Source organism: Apteryx mantelli, chromosome 2 (assembly GCF_036417845.1).
Source record: "Apteryx mantelli isolate bAptMan1 chromosome 2, bAptMan1.hap1, whole genome shotgun sequence".
Lineage (NCBI taxonomy): Eukaryota > Metazoa > Chordata > Aves > Apterygiformes > Apterygidae > Apteryx > Apteryx mantelli.
Window position 1 is genome coordinate 163,695,927 of NC_089979.1, and position 24,096 is coordinate 163,720,022.

The 24,096-nt window shown below is 40.8% G+C and overlaps 1 protein-coding gene across 1 annotated transcript in view; it reads right to left on the reverse strand.

Moving 5' to 3' along the window:
• The window catches only part of LOC106490283 (sodium channel protein type 5 subunit alpha), a 173,903-nt gene that overhangs the window by 25,697 nt on the left and 124,110 nt on the right, over positions 1 to 24,096 (reverse strand). The window contains exons 19-20 of the mRNA XM_067291977.1: positions 15,599 to 15,753; positions 11,067 to 11,240 (exon numbers count right to left, since the gene is read on the reverse strand). Of these exons, the coding sequence (XP_067148078.1) occupies positions 11,067 to 11,240; positions 15,599 to 15,753 (329 nt within the window). The remainder of the gene's footprint in view (positions 1 to 11,066; positions 11,241 to 15,598; positions 15,754 to 24,096) is intronic.

A 24,096-nucleotide genomic window follows, 5' to 3' on the forward strand; every position in this document is an offset into this window, starting at 1 on the left:
GTACAACATACACATGTGTTTCCAGGGCAAAAGCAAGAAAAATCAAGGCATTCAGACTGCTAGAATATAGGCAATGATCTCTGGAAAGAGGCTAGCCTGATTAGCAACTTTTTAAAGTTATTGCTAAGATGCTTCTAATGAGATTAATATCTGAATTTCTTAATCATTTTGACAATCCGCTACTAGATTATAATTGGCCAAAAAAAAAAAAAATCTTATCCAGGAATCAGCAGGCTTTTTCAGTAACTGTCACTTATTCAGACTCAATATTTACAGGGATATGGTCATGTTCCTGAGATCATGCAGCACATGTATTTGTACCCAAGTGACACTCATTAGTATTAAATTCCCCCACGCTAAGTGTTTTCTCTACATACAGGCGAACGTGTGCCATGTGTCCAAGCATTCACTGTCACCCCAGAGAAGCAGACTGAAGGCAGGGGCCAGGAAAGTGAGCTGCTTTTAAAATGGTAGGCTTTATGGTGTACTCTTTAAGCTATCAAACTGTTTTAATCTCTTAAAGAACTCTACATCGGTGTTCACTATAATTCACAAGCTGACATATATGCAGCATCTTTTGGACTATTGAAACTGTTCATTACGAACATACAGAGATAAAGACATATAATAGGTATATGTGTCTTCACTGTCTGACAGTGACTTAAGAAACTGGTGATGTAAACCGATGTGAACCCCAGTAAAGTTGTCTAAAGAGAATTTTAAGGTTGCAGAAGAACACATTTATAAATTAGGAAGTGCAATAATTCAGCTTCCTTTCAGCATGCACAGGGGAAACAGCTTTAATCAAAAGATCACATACTGGTTTTCCCAAGAAGCTACTGCATTTATACCAGTAGAGGAGTTACTTTCTATTCTCTAGTTCCTTTTCTATATCCACACATTTCAAAAGCATATCAGTAGCATGCACGCGCTTCCTAGCCATGAAACCATGCTGGCTCCCATAGTGAGGAAGGCACGCTCTTTGAGAGCTGCGTTTCATCCGAGTCTGACAGAGTTTCCTATGACAAGGAGATTGGTTTGAGCTGGAATAGGGGCCGCTCCTTCCTTTTTCATGTTCCTTCTTGCCAGCCTAAAAGCACATCATTTCAGACAACTAGGGAGTGTCCACTGGACAAAGCTGGAAGCGAACTAGCTACGCTTAGACCTAAAAAGCATGATTCAGAGGCAGATGCTACTAGGTATAGACTTCACTATTGTGTTAACCCTTGATAACCACTAAGAGATGAGTGAATAGCAGAGCCCAGGGAACAAGGAGTACTGTCCAGGCAATAATAAAAATTCTCCGTCTGGTAATTTAAAGCCTAAAATCCTTGAGAACAATGAAAACCTCTGCGAAACATCTGCCCTCCTGCAGCACGCAGCTGTGAGCAATACCCCTGCAAGCTGCTCTCGTAGGTGGAGAACATGAGACATCCTTCCTGATTTGGGCCATAGCACATGTTTTTTTTATGCAGCTAGGGATTTCGTCAAATTCACCTGCTTGTTCAAATTACAGGGTAGAGAGTGGGGAAGAAAGGATATCCGAAAGGGAACACAGCAGCTGGTTTGAAAGCTTTGGCCACTTAAAAGCAGCACTCTATAAGCAGTCTAAGCTAATGCAGGCCTCCAGTGCTTTCAAATAGCTTTTTACATGCTCTGGGAACACCCGTCTCTAATTGTGCTTAAAAAAAAAAAAAAAAAGCAAGGTGGAAGAAAGAGAGCTTGGATTACTTTGGGTCCCTCTTTTTAATCCTCTCTGATTTCTCCTGTCAGTTGCTGCCATGGATAGGAGTATCCAAAAGGTAGATCTTTAGAGGCCAAGTAGCAGCCCAGGGTCTTTAAAAGCCTGTCCTGTGGCCCGAAGCTGCTCCCATTGATTTGAAAAGGAACAGAATTAGGTTTATGTCTCAAACCGAAACCTAAAACAAAACAAAACAGAACAAAACAAAAAACCTACAGGGAAAGTGGAATTAGCATATATAATTGAAATACATGGAACTTTAGCTGCCACTCTGAAATGCTGTTGGATGGGAAAGGCTTGTAATGAGGTTGGTATTCCTTTCAGCATCTAGCATTTATGAGTGCTGATTCATTATCCCCTTATTTTTTTAACATCAGTTCAGCTTTTCACTCTGGCATTGCATTTCCTGCTACATGGATGCCTAACTTTATGATTGCATCTGCAAATCAAAAAATTGCATGTTGTGAATCAGGGGCAGAAAGATAAAGGAAAGTCTTAAAATTAGGACACTGGCTAGACACTAAGGTGGCCTAAATCAAATTCTCAGCTCTGATATCCTTGTCCTTGAGTCACAATCCTTGCGTTCGGATAAAGATCACAAATTTTGTACTGAGGTCATACAGCGGCTCGTGCTCCGTAGTTAGTCTGTGGCTTGGAGACTTAAGCACGCCTGCAAGCGCGTTAATGAAGAGCTTCCCGAACATACAGTGCCTGCTTGGAGTACGTTCATTGCTGCTTGTGAAGTGCTCTCACATAATATAACGTGATGGGCCACATGAGTGCCTAGATTAATTACAAACAAAAAATTATCTCCCGGAAAGCCAGACGCTACGTCTCAAAACTTAGTTTCAAAAAGACTTTTACATCACCCACTCATATTTTTTGCTCCAGGATGTTTCCTCTATGGGCTGGCTTCCTTTTCCTTTTCCTTTTCCTTTTCCCTTTCCTTTTCCTTTTCCTTTTCCTTTTCCTTTTCCTTTTCCTTTTCCTTTTCCTCTTTTTCTTTTTCTTTTCCCTTTCCCTTTCCTTTTCCTCTTTTTTCTTTTTCTTTTCTCTTTCTTTCTTTCTCTTTTCTCTTTCTTTCTTTCTCTTTCTCTCTTTTCTTTCTCTCCTTTTTCCTTTTCTCGCTTTCTCCTTTCTTTTCCCCATCTAACACTCAGATTAAGGCTGTGAAGCTCTATTAATATTCCATGTTCTCAGCTTGTTTCCTGTTTCTCCTGTCCAAGCTTTTTGAGGCAATATTTCCCTTTCAGAGGGCAGCCTTGTTGTAAACAGCATGTGCCACTCTTGTTGGCTTAAATGCTTTTAAATAAATCATTTCTGCATTCTAATTGCTTCCTGGCAGTTTCCAGAAGAACCTCTTTACGTCTCGCTGTTCCCTTAATCTGTCACCTCCTTTACACCTGTTCAGGCTTTTCTAACAACCCCAGTAAATTCCCAAGGCAGATGGCTGGGAATCAAGAATTAAACCACAGCTAAGTTTTGAGGGCAAGGCGAATGATCTGCTGCTGGGAACGTGCATCCAGCTAGGAGGCAAAGGGCTCGACTCTCTGACTGATCGGCAGTTTTCCCACACAACCCTTCCCAAATGGGTTTTCAGCCTTTCTCGGTTCACCTGTCCACTGCAAACAGGCATCATCGCCCCAGATCTCAGGGTCCGGTTTATCAGCGTTAGGTAGGGACGGCAGAGGGATGGCTGTGGCTTTTTGGGACCACGTGACACTTCTTGATCAGCCAAAGTTTGGCCAAGGTCCAAAGGCTTTCTCCATGTTACAGCTCTGCATCTCCAACGAGCACATCTCCAGTGGGCTGCGTGGGTGTGGCTGGCTTGAAAAGCCTGGTATTTCTACTGGCATTTAGAGAAAAAAAAGAAATCCTCATTCTCAAGGAAGTTCTAGTTCTCAATCAGACTGTGTGTGGAGAAAGCCTTGATTTATGGCAGCTGAATAAAAAAGATATTCTCCCCTTAAAAAGTTCTACAAAACCACTGTACAATTCATCCCAGGGTACCTTCTTGCTGCTGAATGCTGTTGTCAGAAGACAGGAAGCTGCTTTATTATTATTTACTGTTTGAAGGCAGCATTATAAAGCCAGAGGTGTGCGTCGTGATTCCTGAGAGAACAGACAATCGTTTCCCCGGGAACTCGGCCCCATCGACCATGTGGACCACCGAGGTGCTGGGCTGAAGGGGTGCTTATTTCTGGGCAGGTTTAGGCTCAGCCTTACTTGCATATGACACGATGCAAAAAAAAAAAGAGAAAAATCTAGGTGGGCTGTTTTCACAAGATGCAGTTCTGGGTTTGCTGGTTTCCGTAAAGCACTTGTTTAATCAGAGGTTCCAAATCAAGTAAGAAAAAGCAAACAAACAAAAAAACCCAACAAAGTTGATATGGGAAATGTGACCATTTTATCTTGAAAATGATCTCTGTTGGATTTTTCAGCCTGAGTAGATCTTGAATTTATATTGGCTATGCTAGGACGGAAAGGGACTCTGAAAAGTTATAGGATCCCTGATTCTAGACACCTGACTAGAAAGTACAACCTAGAGCCATATGACAAGTAGGAGTCCTCATCTTCATTTTCCTTATCACAGACGACCCTAAAGCCAGTTGTAGAGCCATGCTGGGGTAGGATGCCAGGCTACAAGCCTGTAGGCTATGCGCCTGAGGACTTCTCTCCTTCCTCCACATGTAGTGATGGGAGAGGGAGGAGAAGCTGCAGACGCTGGACAGCCAGTGCTGGAAATTTGCTTACACCCACAACCTCTCTTCCTTCCTCTCTTCCCTGCTAGCAGCCCCTTCATTCCTGACTGTCCCGGATGGGCTGGATGGAGCCTCAAGATTGTTGGGATGACATTTTGCCATCTGCAAGTGATGCTGGTAGTCAGGGAGAAGGACTGTAGGACAATCCTCCTCCATCTTCATGGAGCGTGTGGGACACCAGGACTGTTAGATACAGTTCACTTCTCCCTCCCTGCACTGAACATCCGTGCAAGGGAAAATATCACTGTATAAGGAATCTGGCTGCTACACTCATAGCAATAGAAAGGGCCAGGCAGACTGCATGCAAGAGTTCAAGAGTTTTATCCATTTTTTTTTCTTTTTAAGCATTTTCTCCTAAAAAAAACACATTGAAATGTGCTCCATCTTTAAATCATTTAAAGACATAAAAATGGTTGTTAAATCTAGCTTGACACAATCTGAGTTGAGCTTCCCCCCCCCCCCAATAGCGCTCCCAAAAGCTGAAATACGCCCTTAGTAAGTAATTCTTCATACTGCTACCATTTTGCAATGTGCAGGCAGGTAGTGAGCTATGCTTCCTGCTGTACTTTTCTTCTCGGTTTCATTTATTGTCTCTTTTCCTCCAGCTCAAGTGTGCTTTGTCCTGCTACGCCTTGCCTGAAACCTAGCTTGGGTTTTCACTTGGCAAAGGATGGTTTGCACTCCTTTTAGCGTCTATGTGGTAACTAATGTGAGGTGGAAACCAAGATAAGGCAAGACATTTGGATATTTTTCGCACGTGTTATGTCGAGATAAAGTGTGGGGAGGCAGAAGGGAGATTTACGTGTCCGCTGACCTGTTAACACACATTAAAACCAGTTATCTCCTCTTCATGAAGATTTTTTTTTCATTTAACCTGAATTAGCCAACATGTAGTAATACAGCATTTTTGGTTTTCTTCTTAAAAGCAAGGCTCCCTGGTTTCAGGAGAGGGATTCTCTCTTTTGTTCCTTATCTGGGAGGTTTATGTCATCAGCAGTGGTCCGGAAGAATGTGCACTGAGACATCTTTAAAAATCCTGTAAGAGCATTTGCTATGAGGCACTGGACTAAAACTAGACAAAAATGTGCTCTGAATGTGATAATTTTCTGTTGTAACCTGTGGATTTTTGATAGCTCACAGAGAGCACTAATAAATTCACTCATAGGAAGCTCCTTCAAGTGACAAGCTATATTATTTTTACTTTACTGTACATGAATACATGGCTATATCATTTTTACTTTACTGTACATGAATACATGGCTGTATTCTTGTTATTCTATTCTTATATGCTCTTCAGAACAAAAGCTAGATGAAACCCGCTTGCTTTTAAGATAATTTCCAAAGAATACAAATTGGGTTTCAGTGCTGTTTGGGAACAACTCATTATAGCAGATTGTGCAATTACTGGTAAAGCAAACAGAAATCACCTTGCTAATCAACAGGGAATACAGATGGAAAAAACAATTAAAGTAATCATAAGCCATCAATATTTACTTCACATGGCAAGTTTTTAATTGTCACTTAAAGACAATCCACCACAAGGGCATAATTTAATTCAATTCAATTTTTAACTAGGGATAGAAAGACCATTTTAAATTGTTCATCTCAAAACCAAAGACTATTAGCTGTTTTTTTAAACTCATCTGGCAGTGAAGTGTTCTAAGGAGAAATCTTAGAGCAGGCACTTTCCAGGAAACTATCTTGGAAAATACCACGTCTGTGTTTCTTAAGCATTCAGTGAAAATGATGGTGCATTTAACGACTGAACATCCGTGAGCAGTTCTCAAACAAGCAAATAGGAAGTTTGGAAGCAGCCAGTCGCTCGATGGGGGATACAGATCTCTAAGTACAAACTCAGCAGCTCCAGGCAAACCGCAGAAACGTGTTCGGTTACCTCCATTCACAAAAGGGGGGGGGGGGAAGAAAAGACTACAGCTTATTTCACTTCCACAGGAGCATTTACAAAATCCTGCCTAGTGGACTTGGTGAATAACTCATTTGAGAAGTCTGGTCACAAAACCTGTCGCTGAGCCTGGCTTGAACTACTTTGAAGATAAGATATACTGCTTAACCTGTTGTGAGCCACCTGCCTCCACAGCGGCAGAACAGGCTCTCTGGGAAAAGGGATGAAAGAAGCTATTTTTCTCATTGGTGACTCGACTGGAGAGAACTGGTGGGGTATCTGGGCAAAAATTGTGGACTAGATCATCCTCCCATCGCCGCTGCAGTACATAGTGTTTGGGCCCGTTGCTGAAGACGATCAGCAGGGAAAGAGGATGCCAGCGTCTTTAGGAAAGCAATCACTTAAGAAAATGTCTTTCACCAATCACCACACCTTAGAAAGATGTGATGATCTTTGAAAGAATTTGTGGAGAAACCCTCACCTCCCCGCATCTCCAAAATCAGTAAATGACAATCAGTTTCCTTTAAGCCTGGATTTGAACTAACTTTTGGCCAATTAAATTGAACCCCAAAGCTGCAATGAAGATGTTGGATTTCTGATAATGGACTTTGTAGAGAGATGACATTAGCGCCCGTTTAAGAGGATTTTTCCCTGTATGCTGCAGGCAATGAAACTTAACAGCAACTTTTTTTCTGAGCTTTACTAATGAATTAGGGCAATTACATCCCTCTGCCTAGAGCTCTGTCGCGACAGCTAGCTTCTCCAGGATACTGGTCTCTCCCCTCTGCATACAAGGCACAATCAGCTAGCAAGGAAGCTGCCGATGGCAACATTTCCAGCATTTGAATGATGCCAAGCTCCAGATTGATGCCTTTTCTGAACTGACCACCGCAACGGAATAATCCATCCGCTGTCAGCAGAGATTGGGACATAGCTCAGAATTAATTGGCTCACGCTCAAACGAGATAAGCTCAAAATAATATTTATAGGTCAGAGGAAACAATTGAAAGGAACATCAAACATGACACCAGCCTGCACAAACGGTGGAGTTTATCTGCTACTTGTTTAAATACCCAGCCGTCTCTGCCTATCGCCGTACACGCCTGGTTGAGAACAGTTTTCATAAACATTCATTTTGAATTCCATACGCCTTCATCCCTGGCCAAGTTCATACTCCCCTTTTAATCTGCTTTGTATGAAGAGGTTTTGATTGCATGAATGCTCGGTAAATATCTATTCTTTGTGAAAATATTTGCCTGTGCATCCTAGCACAGAGGCTTGTGCATAAACACCATCCCTGATGGTGACATTGATGTCTGTCTAAACTTCAGATATACTACAGTCTCTGTTTTTTCCTCATTGAAAATAACTGTGGTCTTACAGTCCCCATCACTCCAATTCATGTGCATAGAGAAGCTATGCAGCAGTGTAGACTTGGGTTACTTTCAGCAGCACAGTTGCTATTTGCTGGGAGATGACTTGTTGTACAGATACAGTATATATTAGTGCTTTTTGTTCAGAGTACCCAATATTTCAGCAGACATCTAATGGCATCTTTCCCAGGTAACCTAAGTCAAAATGAGCCTGTTTTTTGTGGTTGGATTATTCCTTGCTTGCTTCCTCCCTTCCTCCCAAAGAAATCTGCTGCAATGTTGTTGATAGGACTTTATTGTATTGCAATGTGTTTAAAAGCTCTCTCTTACTCTTCTGCTATGCTAGCACACTTGTTTGAGATGCACAGAGGCCCATTATCAGAGACCATCCTTTAAGGATTCTACATCTAGCAAAAATAGCTTTCAGTTTGTGGATTACTGTGTGTTTTGATGTCCAGGCTATGCAAGCCAGAATTGTATTTAGTAATCCACAAATACGAGATGGAGCCTTTGCTGTTCCGCAGGCTCAAATCAGTGTCAAAGGTCTTTCAAAGAGCAGGGTAAGTCAGAAAAAAATAATAATTCTGCAGCAATATGCTTATATTCCCTCTCTATTCACTTCCCATTTAGAATTAAAGAATACTTACAAATTTTGAGCTGGTTTTATGAATTATTCACAGCAGCAAAAGGATTCTGAGTTGCATTTATACAATGAGAAAACACAGATGATAGATGGTTTCACATGTCCAATGAAAAATCAACCATCGCAGCTTGAATTTTGAATACCGATACCAAACTGCTAATGAATAATTTTCAGATCAGGAATTTTTAAGTGAATAATTTTAAACAAATAAATTTGAGAAAATCAGACAAGTGGTTCATCTGCTTCTTTTGGAGCATCTAATTCATCCATTCACTCCCTTCTGCATTTCAGTTGCAGCGATTTGGTTCTCAAAGAACGGAAAAGAAAATGTAAATTAAAGAAAAAAGTGCGCTGTAGAAATGATAGCATGTTGCTCTGCCAATTCAGAGTGGCAAAGTGTGTGCGAGCAATAGGGTAGGAGAAGAGCATCTGTTAAACCCGCTAAAAATATAGTACAGGGTTCTCACAATCCGCATTGGAAAATGACTTTGAAGAACATAAAGGGGCAAGGGGAAAAGCTTTATTAATTGGGAACACCAAAGTACAAGATATTTCCTAAAGTCAATTAATTAACTAAAACAACTCAAGGGTGAGGCAATTTTTGGCTAGCTTAGGGAACCTGCAAAAACAACATTTAAATGTGTGCTAAGAAAACAGGTGGTCTGGGTTAGTATGAAGGCTATGGAGGGGATTTACCAGGGAGATGGAGACTCTCGGGGACCTGCGGTCCCTTTCCCCCTGTAGCACTGTCTTAGACCCTACGAGCTCCGGATCTGCAGCAGGGGATGTGTATCCTCTTTCCCCAGCCTACCTGTGGCTAACGCTACAGTCTGACATTACACTCATAAACCCTATCATTAAAAGGCAAATCTGTACCTAACTTTCTGGGTTACATATTGACTTTGCATTCTTAAGTAGTTCCAGTTCCAAGGGAGATTTTTGCAAGGAGGGCAGGATTTAGCTTGGTTTCTGTTTTACTCCCTTTGGTATTAATTAAATGTCACCCCATAATATACGTATTTATAACAACTGTGGAACTCATTTGAAATAGTTAATATTGAAGCGGAGCAGAGCTTGAAATTGTTTCAATAAATACACTGTGCAAACTGTTGTTCCTGCCAGGAAGACCCCCTATTTATAGCTGTGACAACATTCAGCCCTCATCCAGCACTCTTAGTCTTCAGAAGCTCATTACAGACACTAACTACAGTAGCAAAACCCTGGAAGCCCATATAATATTGTAGGTGATTCTTATTAGCTCCATTTTACAGATGGAGAAACCAAGCAAGAAAAGCTACATCACTTGACCTAAACCGCAGCAAAGAGCAGTTTTCTGAGCTGGACTATAACTTAGGAACTGGTGGTTTCCAATTTTGTGGTTAGATAATTAAACCTGGCCTTCCTCTCCTATTGAAACTAATCTGTGAAAAATGAGTGCCTTCCCTTTAAGAGGTTTCCAAGCATGTATATGAAGAGGAATTTATGACCTCCAATTTATATAAAGAACTTCCTTTTTATAAATCAATTTGTTAAAGCTCTGGAGAAGCTTCCAAAGGCTCTGATCCAGCAGTGCACTTAGACATGTCCATAACTTCAAACAAGTAAATCGTCCCATTGAAGTGCTTTTCTGGATTGGGGCCAAAGAAAGTGCAGTTTCTGCCTTGAGTCAAGGTTCAGATGTAGAAGGGAGAAAAAATAATTTATCAGAAGTTTAATAAGTTCCAGTCATTCAGAGCTCTGCCAGCCTTCCATACTAATACTTCAAGCAAATAAGAAATGTCCTTAGGGAAATAACTGCCTCCCTTATTGATACTATGTGATGATATGTTAAATCTCACATGGAGGATGTAGTGATTCTGGCTTTTCATGAATTGAACAGACTCCCCATCCAGGCCTTGTGAAATGCCAGATCTGATGTGCTAACCTTCTCCTTTTCTGCATGGGTGTCCAAAGCGCATACAACTTTGGAGGAGAAATGTCTGGTAGCAGCAACGCTCTTGGGGCACAAGCTCCCTTTTATTGAACTATTACTTAATTTTAGGGCTTATCCTTTCAGTAGAACTAAGCATTGCAATATTTCAAAGATTTGGAGCATTTTGTAAGGTTTTGTAATGGTGAAATCACTTTGGCAGGAGGACTATTCACACCTTCTTCTGGACTCCTTCACTTGTAAATACTTGGGAGATGGTACTGAACATACTGTTATGCATCCCTGGCAGCCTCCCCAGGAAACTATGCCAAGGACAGCTTCTCTAATCTGCTGAAAGACTTGTGTGTCGAGGTCATGTGCAGAGCAGTCGGAGGTAACCAGACCTGGTGCTAGTCGGGAGTGTGGGATCAGACGTTAAATGCTAAAAGAAAGAGCGAGTTCTTACGGACGAAAATGGAACGTGACTCAAATTAGCAGGGTAACACCTCTGCGTAATGATACAACACCGTTTTCTGTGTGCTGGCACGCCGATCCTGGGGATGCGCAGTTACATACCGAGTCTGGCAATTTACTTTTAAGTTCACCCAAGGTTGTTACTCAGAAGCAGAGTGATAGCTGTCATTTTTCAAATGCAAAGTTGTCAGACTTTACAGGACATTCCTGTACATTATAAAATCCAACACAAGAAACATAATATTGCAAAATGATACTTACATCTACGATGAGAAAGTCAAGCCAGCACCAGGCATTGGTGAAATACTTCTTGAAGCCATAAGCCACCCATTTCAAAAGCATTTCCAAGACAAAGATGTATGTGAATATTTTGTCAGCATATTCCAATATGGTTTTTATATTTTTTCGGTCTTCCAGGTAAATATCTTCAAAAGCCTGGAAGTACAAAAAATTGATTAAAAACTGTTCTGCTGAACTGTGTTGGAAAATATCAGTGCTGCATTGCAAGCCTGTAGTATTGTTTGATGGGACACCATGTACTGCCTATGATTTTTGATGGATTTTAATGTTACCATCAGAACCAGTGCACAGACACAAATAGGACTGATACTAAACAAGGCATTGCAATAAGGACTTAACTTCAGGTATTTTATTAATTCCAAACTGATCACCAGCTAGGCCCTTTAGAGTGGAATTCAGTGCATGTACATACATAAATCAGGATGTCTGAATGGCATAGATGGCTAAGCTCCAGCTTCAGTAGATGGAGATCTGTTCAACCTACTCTCTAATAGACAGCTGATCAGCTAACTCCAGCCTTCACTGGCTGTTCTGACAAGATGTCCTTTGAGTGTAACGGGAGCTTAGACACCCTGCATTTGGGTTGGTGAACCTGTGAGCTGGCTGCCGCTCTGGAGGTCCCACACATAAACACCTAGTGCCATTTGATCTGCCCGAGGGTGTCCTGCCTCAGCTCCTGCTGGTTGTGCCACTCTTACGTGGACACCTCAGATGCCCCAGGGCATTGGCATATTTCCAAGGGCATTGGATGCTTGTCTTTAAGCAGCAGAATCCCACCCTTACATTTAGTCAAATGCATCTTATTGCTAATGATGACATATTGGCTTATTAGCATGCTTAAGCCTGTTTTACAGGGTACCAAAATTCCCTGGCTCCTGTTCAGCCATCACATTTCAGATAGCTACAGATATCCGCCTCAAGAAATGCTCATTATTATTCATTTAACAGAACAATTATATTCATTTAACAGAACAATTATGTTTTAAAGGTCAAGGTATCCATCTCCCCATCTCATCTGTCTCTCTAACTAATCTTCTGCACGGCATCATCAAAAGACATTCAGTATCTGTAATGAGTATGAGCAACTTAATAACCCCTTTAAAATATTTAAGATTTGAAACAATATGCCTACAAAAATAAAACATATAACGTAATCTCATAATTTAGCTTTCACTTTATAACATACATATAATGTATATCAAGTAAAATGCAGGACCCTGGTATCAAGCTTGCACATATATGAACCGGTTTGGACTTGCTAAGTCCAGCAATGGTTGTGGTCTGTTTCCCCAGCTACTCAAATGACCGTCATTATAAAAACTGCTTCCATGTTCTTGGCACTGGGATGACCGAGGTTTTGATAGATTATTCTTGTCCCATAGTGTGACCTAGAGCACTTGGCAGCAAGAAAGCACAATATTGTTTGAGAGGGTCTGTGCTAATCATCTTAATTATCTGCATTTACATATTTCAAGATCTGTAACTACTTTCTGAGGAACTTCAGAAAGTTAACAAACCCCCGGTGCTTGCAGATACAAGAAGTGTCTTACTTGTCACTCAACCAGTCACACTGGTCTTTTGCCTGCCAGAGAACAGTAATTAAACTGACAAGAAAGCTTTGGCAGCCTGTGCCAAAGCTTGTCCATTTGTCCCCACACTTTGGGGTGACGTTTTCACTGCAACTCAGTCTCCTATCTTGCCTTCAAAAATGATATTTCAAGGGTGTGAAAGAGCTGTTGGAGAAAGCCACAGAAAACAATACACAGAGAGACTGGAGTTTATCACTTCTTGTAGGGGCTCACTCACTTTGTCAGATGACTTGCAGTACTTTGCAATTACCACAAAAATAACAACAAACCATTTAAAGTGATTTCCTCCTCTCCATCCCTGCTTTCCTCTCCCTATATTCTGGTAACTTGTCAATGGTATTTGCTCTATTAAAAAAAAAAAAACTGTGAGTCAGGAAGCAGCTTAAATATGGGATGAAGAATATGCTACCTGAATGCTCGAGGTGGATTGTATTTCTTCAAGAGCTATGGACTGTAAAAGACTAAAGACACAAAAGACTAAACTTCAGTAGTTTGCATTTTTGCATGGCAACAACTAATGAGATCTTTTCTATGTAAAACATCATTAAGAGCTATATCTGCTGCATTGCTTTGTGAGTTAAAAAAGAGTTGAGCAGGATACCTGCAGCATTACCCACAATTGCTATTCAAACATAGGTTCCCAATTTGTATGTTGATGGTTTAAATGTAAAAGAAAGGTCTTTACATCTTTTCCAGTAAGCTATAAACATATTTTGATGGTTTAACTTCCACATACAAAATATACTGGCTTTAAACTCCCTTAAGAACTTAGCACGTTACAGGGATGTAGCCAGATGAGCTCACATTTTGAAAAAGCTCACCTCAAACTAACAGAAACACATCAACAAGTTAAAAAAAAGTTGTGTGTTTCCCTCAGCATCTCCAGTCAAAATCCTGAGGCACAGTACTGTTACGTGAGAAAAGGCAGCAGAATTTACCCGTACAGAGAATTGAACTAGCCAAGTTGAAACTTGTGAAAAGGTAAATGAACGTGTGCAATGAAAAATAATGAGATTTATATCTCAGTATTCAGTATTCAAAGCATTTTTAATTACATACACAAGGAAGTGCATTCATCTAAAGTGTATTATAGCAAGCGATGTGCTCCTTTTAAAATATGTTGAAAAATTAACATGCTGATCCTCAAGCTGGTGCAAAACCCATCAGATTCCATTGATTTCAGCAAAGCAATGACAATTTTCAGCAGCCTAGTATCTACCAAAGGTTTTCAGCCTCTTGCTTTTCATCGTAAAATAAAAACCCCTGGGTGAAATTTCAGCCCATCCCTAGTGGACTTGGATAATGATGCATTGCTTTCATTTTGTAATAACATTTACGTATTTCAATCTTCTCATTTCCCTACAGGTTTCTTCCTTAAACTACATAAACCAAGTACTTTTGAGTTTTCTCATAGCTCCTCTTTTATAGGCCACTGATAATTTTTGTTGCTTTCCTCTGGAGTTTCATCAATTAGCCCACATCTCTCCAAAAGTGCAATGCCCAGAGCTGAAGCCAGTGCTCCAGCTGAGGCCTCCTTGATGCCAACTGGAGTGGAAGAACATGCCTATTTATACAACCCAGTGGGGTGTTAGGCTTTTGTGCAGTGGTATGAGGCAGTTTACTCCTGTTCTTTTTGTTGCCTGTTCTCTCTCCAGCTCTTTTTAGTAAATCTGCTACCTTACCACACACCCTGCATTTTGCCTTTCTGCCCTTGATGATTCCTGACTAGGTGAAGCATGCATATTTCTTAGATGGCTCTCCTCCTATATGTTTAAGACAGATTCATCCATTTGGCAGAAGCTAATTGTGACCTCTAGAGATGCACTTGTAACCTGTCTGAATGTGATACTGCCAGCAAATTTAAGCAGCGTACTTCCTACTCTCCACTGAGGAGATCATCAGTGATGACCTGACCAAAGCCTAGAGGACTTTTGCTATATCTCTTTGCTTTACACCCAGCTGAAAACCTGGGAGAAATCTCACCAACTTCAGTGACATTCCTGGCACAGATAAATGACCCACATAAATATGTGTGCGCTGGATCGGACCTTTAAGCCTTAAACTGTAGCCCTTAACTTTTTTATCTAGGCAAGCATTGTGGGGAATGGTGGAGGGAAGGAAAAGGTGAGGATGAAGGACTAGTGCAGTGCTCAGCGCTGAAAGCAGGCTGCTTTCAGAGTGTGGAGGGAACAAGCTGGTCAGTCAGGCTAAACTCTCAAAAACTGCCTGCCAGTTGCCATTACTACAGAGAGCCCAGGGCTGATAATACAGAGAAGATAATCCTAGAGTGCAGTGGGGTCTTGGGAGGAAAGGACTCTTTATCAGAGTCATGGGCAATAACCAACCAGCCTCCATTCCTTTGCATTCTTATGGATGCAAGCAGGAGCTATCTATATGGGGAAGCTACTGTGATTTAAGCTAACATTAATTAAAAGCTCGATAGTCACCCACTAATTCTGTGGGTAGCAATCTGATTCAGCACTCACTGTGTCTTTTAAGATTTTGTTTTGCTGCTTACAAAGTGGGTATATATATATATATATATATATATATATAAAAGACATTCATAGAGCAAAATACAAGTCTCCAGATGGGAACTGCCATAGAACAGTTATGGGACACTGAAGTAGTAATTCTTGGCTGCTTCCTCACACAGACTGTCCTTAAGAGTGTGCTTTTCAAACCATTTGCACATTATAATTTTATGTTATAACTCAAGAAGGTTCCTCGTGACAGGGAAAAAGTGAGTGAAATCAAGAAAAGCAGAAGACATGTCCCAGACACACTTTGTTTTAAGAAATGAGCAGTAAGGACTTTTAAGATGTGGAATGCAGCTAGCCTGGGATTGCCTTCTCTTAGACCCAGGTCCACTTTCAACTGACTAAGAAATCCTGTTACATTTACCAGGGCTCCACTGCTCAGCAGGATCATGAATATGATGAAAGTTTCAAACCAGTTGTGTTCAACAATTCTGTAGCAGGTTTTCCGCAGCCTCCACCAGATTTTGCCTGGAAACTTCGTGATGTCCACTGAACAGCATGGGAAGAATCGGACACAAACTGAAAAAAAAAAAAAGAAAGAAAAGAAAGCTATTGTTAAAAAAGCCTATCTAATGCTTAAAGCTGCAATAAGGAGCCTCTAAACATGATTTCATGTAGGTACGAGCTACTCTGTAGAGGCTTTCCTCCCTTGTTTTTCTTTTCATTCTCTTCTGCTCTGCCTTCTGTTTACCCCTTTCACTCCTCTATTCAAAATTACTCAAAATCACTTAAAACCTTCCCCAGTGGTTTCTCCCAATGATTTTTATGACATTGAAAATGCTGGCAATGAGTCACCAGTGCCCCAGGTCAATCATACTATATTAGCTAAGCTCAGGCAGCACAACTGAATGGGCCTAATGATTTTAGCAGGGTATTACCAATAGTCTCAGCATCCTTCTGAAAGTAGGAAAGATGTTTTCTTGGTGTTACGGTACCACTAGAGTTAGTGATTAAAGTGGCAATTTGATAAAAGGGAGAAGAGGGAATGATGTACTGCAGTGCAGATGGGACCAAGGTGCTGAAAGGATTAGCACAGGAAGAGCAGGAGCAGATTTTGACCTCTTGTACTTTCATGAGCTTAAATAAGGCATTAGGGTTCAATTTAGAAAGGTACTTGGGTGGCTAAATCCATTTTGATTTAAATGGAAATTTAGATATCCAGTCTCTCCATCCACAAGCTAGTTCCTCCCTGGTGTTTCGTAGTGCTTTCTGACCTCAGTGAGGTGTTGCAATGATGAATACTCTGTGAGAGCTAAATGCTTAGTGGAAGTGGGGACCACACAAGTATCTCTGATTGACAGGCAAAACTGTGACAACTTTTAGTCTTCTTAGCAACAGTTAATTGTTATAGCAAAAAAATGGTGTCATTGGTGATGGACGGAGTCATCTTTCCCATTTGAAAAGTGCCATATCCATTGGTTTGCTGGGTAGGAACTTAAAACTGTGATGAGCGCACACCCTGGTAGTTGGGACTTGTCCTTGTCCAGGCTGGCCATTCAGCCATATGTCACAACGTATGCTCATAGAAATGACCCTCAGAAACTACACTATTTCCAAAAAATAAGCTTTTTACCTTATCTCTGCTCCACGTGTTGTAAAGAAAGAGACTTTGCTATGGTATTTTATCAGCCCCATCATGCGATAAAATATTACAGGCCAACTGCTTCCATAGCTGAAAAGTGGCCAAGGTTACTAACATGTCTGAAGCATAAAGCAACTGCTCAGAAGTGAGAACAGAGGACATCTCACTATGGTGATGTAATGCAATGTTACTGCAAGTAGAAATAATATTTAGTCAAGGAAGCTGGGGAAGGAAAGAGGGTGAATGCCAAGGTTATGCGTACAGCAGATGCTGCTAATTCAAGGTAGCATAACTGAGGCGCTTGAGCTGCATGTGATTTGTGAGGAGATCAAGTGCAACTCCCGGGATGCTGGGATTCCCATGCAGCTGGAAGTGGGGCTGTGCTGGCAGCAGGCTGATAGGTTTTCTGAGTCCCAGACTCTGCCAGGAGGAACTGAGCCGCTAAGCCTGCCATGGTCCTCCTGACATTTTCTGTAAGTTTATATTAGCCCTGGTCTTCCTGCTATGAAGTGGCAGAACTGCAGGGTGTTACTACCATATTCGATATGTGATCCACTCCCAGAGCTCCTCTTCCTCTCCCATCTCTGAGATGATTGGTAGGTGTACATGGTTGGCTATATAAAGTTTTAGGAGGGGACTAACAGGAAAGGAAACAATTTATGTTAAGGTAATCCTACAGTGATGCAAGTAGCTACCTGTCCTCTAAATATAGATCATACAGATCCACACTAGCTCCAAAATTATTGTACTCTGGAATTCAGAGATAGTCTGGGCTCAGCTGAAATCCACTGGATTAATCAAACTATTTGAGAAGAACATAATGGTAGGGGAAGATGCTAGTTTAAGAGCAAAAGACCCCCAGCTTTCTACCTCTTCCTAGGTCGGGTACCACTCCAGTAAAGGAAAGTTTTATCCCTCTATACACTTCAATCCTAAACATTGAAGAATCATGTCAAAGGATAAAAGCATATCATGCTAGTCAGTGCTTTTTGCTAAAAGCAGAACAGTGCTCAGAAATGGTGAGCTGTGTGATGTGGGTATATATTAGGAAGTAGATGCATGCCATGGACTTCAGGCATGCAGTACTGCATGGTACCAGGTTCCCAGAGCTCATATACTTGTATGGCAGCACTGCTTGGAGCACCACTTATTAGCCTGACGTGCCCATGCAGTATGATCACACCAGCATGACAGGACACTTGGGGCTATTGCCTCCCTTAGCAGTGGTGCCCTGAAACTGTTATACTGATTCTGACTGCACAGCTAGCATGGTCATCACCAGCTTGCAGATGTCTGGTCCACACTCTGTGCTGCTGTGCAAGTCCATGGGTCAACTGTCAGCCCAACTTCAACTCAGGAAGAACAGGGACTTGGGCTCAGATCCCTCATTCATCCTGCAAACATCCTAATGAGAAAGCTGTTTACCACTTAAGTGTGGATTTCTCATTTTAAGCAGAAATTCCCCTTTGTATCTGAGCTAAATACTGCTTCTAGCAGAAGAAACTTTTCATCAGCCTATCTTGCTCCTATTAATAGTTTAAATTTTGAAAATCATCATTTTTCAGACTTAAAACATTTTTCCATACTCTCTTCCCCCCTCCTTTAGTCCTAAGTTACTTCTTAGATTGATACTTGGCTCTTTGATCTCTTAGATGAGTGCCTAGGCTCAGCTAGTCATAGGCTCCATAAGCGTCATTGGAAAAGGTTAGGATCTTCAGCAATGTGTCTCCTCAATGTAAGATAGGTTGGACAAATCATTCCCTGGAGGAGTCTGTCTCTGTCCTTCCACTACAGAGGGAGCCTACGTGACTACCTGAGCCCAGGCATGGCTAGAGTTAAGGGATCATCTTCAAATTAAATAATAATGAGAAGGGAACCAGAAGATCTCAAGTCACTTCATTTGTGACACAAAATTTTTATAAGATGGCAAAAACAGGCTATTGCTGATTTAGTCAGCTTCATCTGGTAATCCACAGGTATGGAGCTGTATTTTTAAAGGTATAAAGCCAGCTGAAAACACTTTTTTTTTTTTAATGTTCTTTCACGGCTCACATGCAATTCTGTTCTGAAAATAAAAATATTCCTGGTTACTGACAGTAATACCTTGAAAAATCCAAAATAGCTTTTCACATGAGTCAGCCCAAACTCACAGCACTATTAAATCCCATGCTTTTGATTGGGCCCAGTTCAGGAATATTTAAACCAGATTCTGGTACAATTACTAATGTCAAGTAGCACTGCCATGAATAATCATGCTGGTTGAATTCAGATGAAATGCTATTTTTATCTTCTCATTAATCAAACAAACAAACAAAAAAGAAATCTGAAAGGGAAAAAGAAAATACTGACCACAAATAGGTCTTTTAATGAGTAAGGAAGGTCTACTTCCATTTTGAATTTTCTGATTTCTCTCACTGATGGTTATTTAATGTCTGTGCTTTTTTGGAATTTCTCATGCTGCTTCTAGCCTACTGTTCTGGTGACCTTGACCCAGGCTTAAATACAGAGTTACAAGCTTCACATAATCCAGCAAAAAGTTTACCTGACATTGGTCAGTGTTCCAAAATTTTTTTTTCTTTTTTCTATGAAAGCGTCAGGAAATATGACTTGGTATCAAAAACATTCCAGTGTGTTTTAGGGGGGACCTGGTGAGGGTCTGAGCAATCAAAACTCCAGCTGACTTCTGCAGCAAGGCGGGTGGTCAGCAGACCCCAAGTTCAGGTCTTGAATGCTATTTATCCACATGAAAAAGACTGTTCATTAACACCTTTTAACACAGCAAGTGTCAAGACACGAATAAACCCTTTGGCATTTCTTGTAACAGCATTACTCATACTGCCTTGTCTCATAGATTTCTGCTGTCCCCCTGAAATCAATGCTATTAGGGAACTGGTTGCAGAGAAGAAGTTGCCTGCCTTTTTTCACTTCACATTAGCATATTACTTATCATTTCTCACTAAACAGAGACCTTTTCATCAGGAAACCATTATGAATGCATCAGTGTAACATAAAGTTATTTACTTTTTGCTTGTTTTTCATAATGAGTGAGTTTTTCCCTTCAGTCGCTGCAGTGTCCTGCAGCACAATCATAAATTGCAGATTGCAACAGGTCCTAGACTGCAGATGCCAGCGGAAAAGAGCGTGTGACAGAGAAAGCACTTAAGCATCTGCCACAATGACAAACAAGCTACCAAAAAATTTAGAGGAATCTAATTTGCCATGCATTTTGTGTAAATATTTCTCTCATTCTACAGTCACTTTTTCTTGCGCATTATAATCATGGAGCTGCTAGACCTTATTGCCTTGTCCTGGTGCATTGTGGAACTAATCTCTCTGGTGCAAATGTGGGAGCAATACTGTACTAACTTCTTTCTGCATGCATGGCACCCAAACCTGTTGATTTGAGGTTTCTGAGCAGAGCCTTTACAATCCACAGCTTGTTCATACCCCAATATACATTTAAATTCACATAAAATTGTTAGATGTGTTTTGGCTAGATTAGGGTGCTGATTCTCTTCAGTAGGCCAAGAAGACCAATTAATTTCTCCTATACTGTAGTCCAGCATGTCTTCTACATTGTGTTCAGACCACAATAATTTTGTAGCTACTTTTACACAGAAATTTCCAATTACTGGGACATTCATTTCTAGCACAAAACAGTATTTTGCTTGGCTTTGGATGGTAGTTGCAGCAATGCTTGGTATGACACAAAGAAAATATGTTTTCCTCACCACAAGTTCAAGCAGGCAGATATTTATAACATTGTTGTAATATATATCTGCCAAGATGGGTTTCTAAAGACCAGTCTGGCTAGTGGTGCGTACTCAAGCAAGAAAGCAAGTTTGATTATACCATCCCTTTCTACAGTCTCCAAATGTCTTTCCGAGCTACTGGTAGCAGTGGAGGGAACACGATCTCTGCAAACGCTCCATATCTACCCACCTTGGACAAGCTGAAATCTAGAGGTCTTGTCCAACCTGAATTATTCTGATTCTGTACGTTCGATAGGACTGCAGGTATCTTCTGAGGTCTGAAAACTGTATGATAAAATAGTAGCATGCCCTTCCTGATGGAAAAGCACATTGTATGTCAAGTATTATGACTAGAGGAAAAAGATACTTTAAAATGTGGGGTTTGGTCTGTGATTCTTTTCTAAGATGACACAACACATTCAGTTGGGCTTGGTTTGGTTTTACTTAGCTTTTAAACATCACCTAGTGACAGCCTCTATAGCTCAGTTTAGGTTTGTTCAGTTTAACGGTCTATTTGAGCTCCTCTTCACTTCCGTATTTCTAAACAGCTGCTAACAGCTACTGGGGAGGACGTGACACAGCTTTCCACCATTAACCAGAATAACTTCACTTTAGCGCACGAAATTTTCCAGCTGCGATACTCGCTCCTAGACGGTCACATGAAAATAATGCTGTGGATGTCCTTGGTGTCACGAGTTGCGATCAACTGCGTGTTGAGCAAGGTAGTTCATTCCAGCACAAACATCTGATGATACTTCTTTGAACCGTTTGCCAGCAGCCTGTATCTGGGGAATTACGCTTGAGGACTCAGTGAAAATTTTCTCCTATTAGGGTCTGGGAGAGAGGAGAGCGCTGGGGCCAGGGGCTCCCTTTGAATGACCTTCTGTGAGACACAGAAGATCATGTCCAAATAGATAGCAATTTGTGATGCAGAGAGAGCACATACCAACGGAGGTAACAACACTGGAGTGTTGCAAGGCATCTGGAGGAAAAAATACCCAAATAGCTGGCATTACCTAGGTGTTGCTTTCCCACCAATTGGCAACAAGAATGATCTCTCCAGTTCTATCGGTTTTTTTCCCAGCATTACTTGCTAGCTGCCAGAGTTATTACTCTACCTTGGCTTCACATTTCCTGACCCAAGAATATTGTCAGTTGACCCTAATCAAAGCTATTTTGAGATGATAACAAATTAACAAATCTCCCCAAGAAAAATGACCTAGGGCTAATCTGGGTCACCCAGCTACGGGAAAACTGTGACCTCAGCAAACTTTCAGCAACTATTTCAAGAACATGCATTATCTTCATTGCCTTTGTTATCTGAAAAGGGGGACTGAATCCTGAACATATTTGTTCAGGACACAACCTATGTTGAATGTGTTTAGAAATGTCATAGTTTGAATTTAGACAGCTGGTGAGATAATAAGATAACAACTTAACCCTTCCTACCCCTTCCTCTTCTTCTCACCTAATCTCTGTCTTTCACGAGGTGATCGTTCTCCTGAATATACCAAATATTCTTGTAGTTCTTTATTATAAGACAGTAAAGGCCACAATAGATAAAACTGCTCAGTGCCTGCCCTTCAATAATTTCATTTTAGTACTTCATAACTTTGCCATACGTTAGCTAACTAAACTGAAATATTTTATGATAGCTGTGTGAGGCTTTATTACAACCATAACTTTAGGGAAAAATATTGGATGGATGGTATTTAACAGAAGAAGATTACAAGAAAATACTTTGTTTCCCTACATATGAATAACAAAAACAAATCTTAATGTTATTGCAGTAAGAACTGTTTGGAAACTTTAGTTTTTAGCACATTGACTTTAAATTTGATGAGGGATCATTCACGTGTCAAGTTTATGCATTTTCCCAAATCCACAAGGAACAAAATCACATTTAGCCTACATAGTAGCCTCTGAAAAGTCTGCATTGATATGTGCTCCAAAGGAAAGAGGAGCAGACACTCTGGGAAGGACATTGCCTGCAACTGCTTCTCCCAGGACCACTGTGGATCAGGCTAAGGACTGAGAGCAACTTCTCTTTGAATTTCCACTCAGTGCTCAAGGACCAGGTGATTGTACCTGGGAGAAGAGGAAAACACCCTGACTTGAATAGGGACTGGTGAGGAACTAGCAGAGATAAGGAATAAAAGGCAATCCACTGGCAAGCCTGGGATTCAACCAACAAGGTCTTCGTTTCTGCATATCTCCGCAGTCATGATGACAAGGGGGCTTCAAAACCAGCTTAATATTTCCAATGCCTAATCCACCTAGAAGCGTAAAGCTTGCAACTGCTACTGCGTGTCCCATTAATGGCAGTGGAGGAGACCTGATAAATTGGGTTGGTATCGATGTGGTTCTGCCTGATGGAGTTTCGGGGAGTTCTTCTGGGTGTTTTAAGAAAGAGGAAATTGCAGAGTGCTATTGCTCTGGAAATGCGCACTGAATGAAGCGGTGGGTTGTGTGATCCCTGCCTTATTTGTTTTAAAAACTGGAGGGTGACTACGGTCAACCACAGCTTCAGCGTTTGTAAACTGTCCAGCATTTGGCTGAGAAATCTTACTAGCAACATGTTTTTAATACAGGCTTCTCTGTGGAATCATAATTTAATTTCTCGCTTTGCAGTGCATAACATAGATCACTGCTCACTTGCCTCATTAAGAAATATATTGTGAAAGAATGAAAACTTCAGATCTAATTTTGAAATGCTATTGTGTATACCAGAACAGTTACAGCAGAGCACCATGCTTTCTTCAGTCAACTGCATTAATTTTTGGCTACTGCTTTTAAACAGAGCTGCCAAAAAAATGTTTAGATGCTAGGGACGTTTGTAGGCCCCGCAGGGCTCCCTTACCCCATTCAATCATCTTCCTCACACATATAGAGATGCACATTTTTGCTGACTTTAAGGGCACTCATAAACCCAGTAAATCATCTCTGTCTGATCCCATCTGAGCAGCTCTATTGTTGCATATAATAATCCTTGAATTTTCAGAGGAATATACTTTCAGCTAACCCTATTTTCCCTCACCCAGATTCAAAGGAAAATGAAGAATCTGACTGAGTTATCATTTGGAATAGAACTTGCTTTGAGAAGAAATAACTTAGGATGATATTTACCTTGCAGATTTAGCTAAAGAATAGTTTTTTTTGATGCAGTTAGCTTTTAACTCTGTGTTTTGGGGTAGGATGGTGTTAAAATTAAAAAAAAATCCGGGTGAATTCTGGTATTAAAAGTGGTTATGTAAATGTGAATTGTTGTTATCTAACATAATTAAGTAAAATACTCTATATATAGCACATTCCTGGTCAGATTGAAGTTACTGAACATGCTAATCTTAATGCCTTTTAGAATCAATAGAAGAGAGTCCCTGGATCTCACAGACTCTGCAGACAGTTTCTACTAAATGGCTACATTTAAGCAAAAAAAACGACTTGACTTGGTTAGTTCTCTACCAAATTTGAGCATGCACACATTTTGGAAGGCAAAAGTCTTCACTGGCCATGCTAGAAAAATCATTT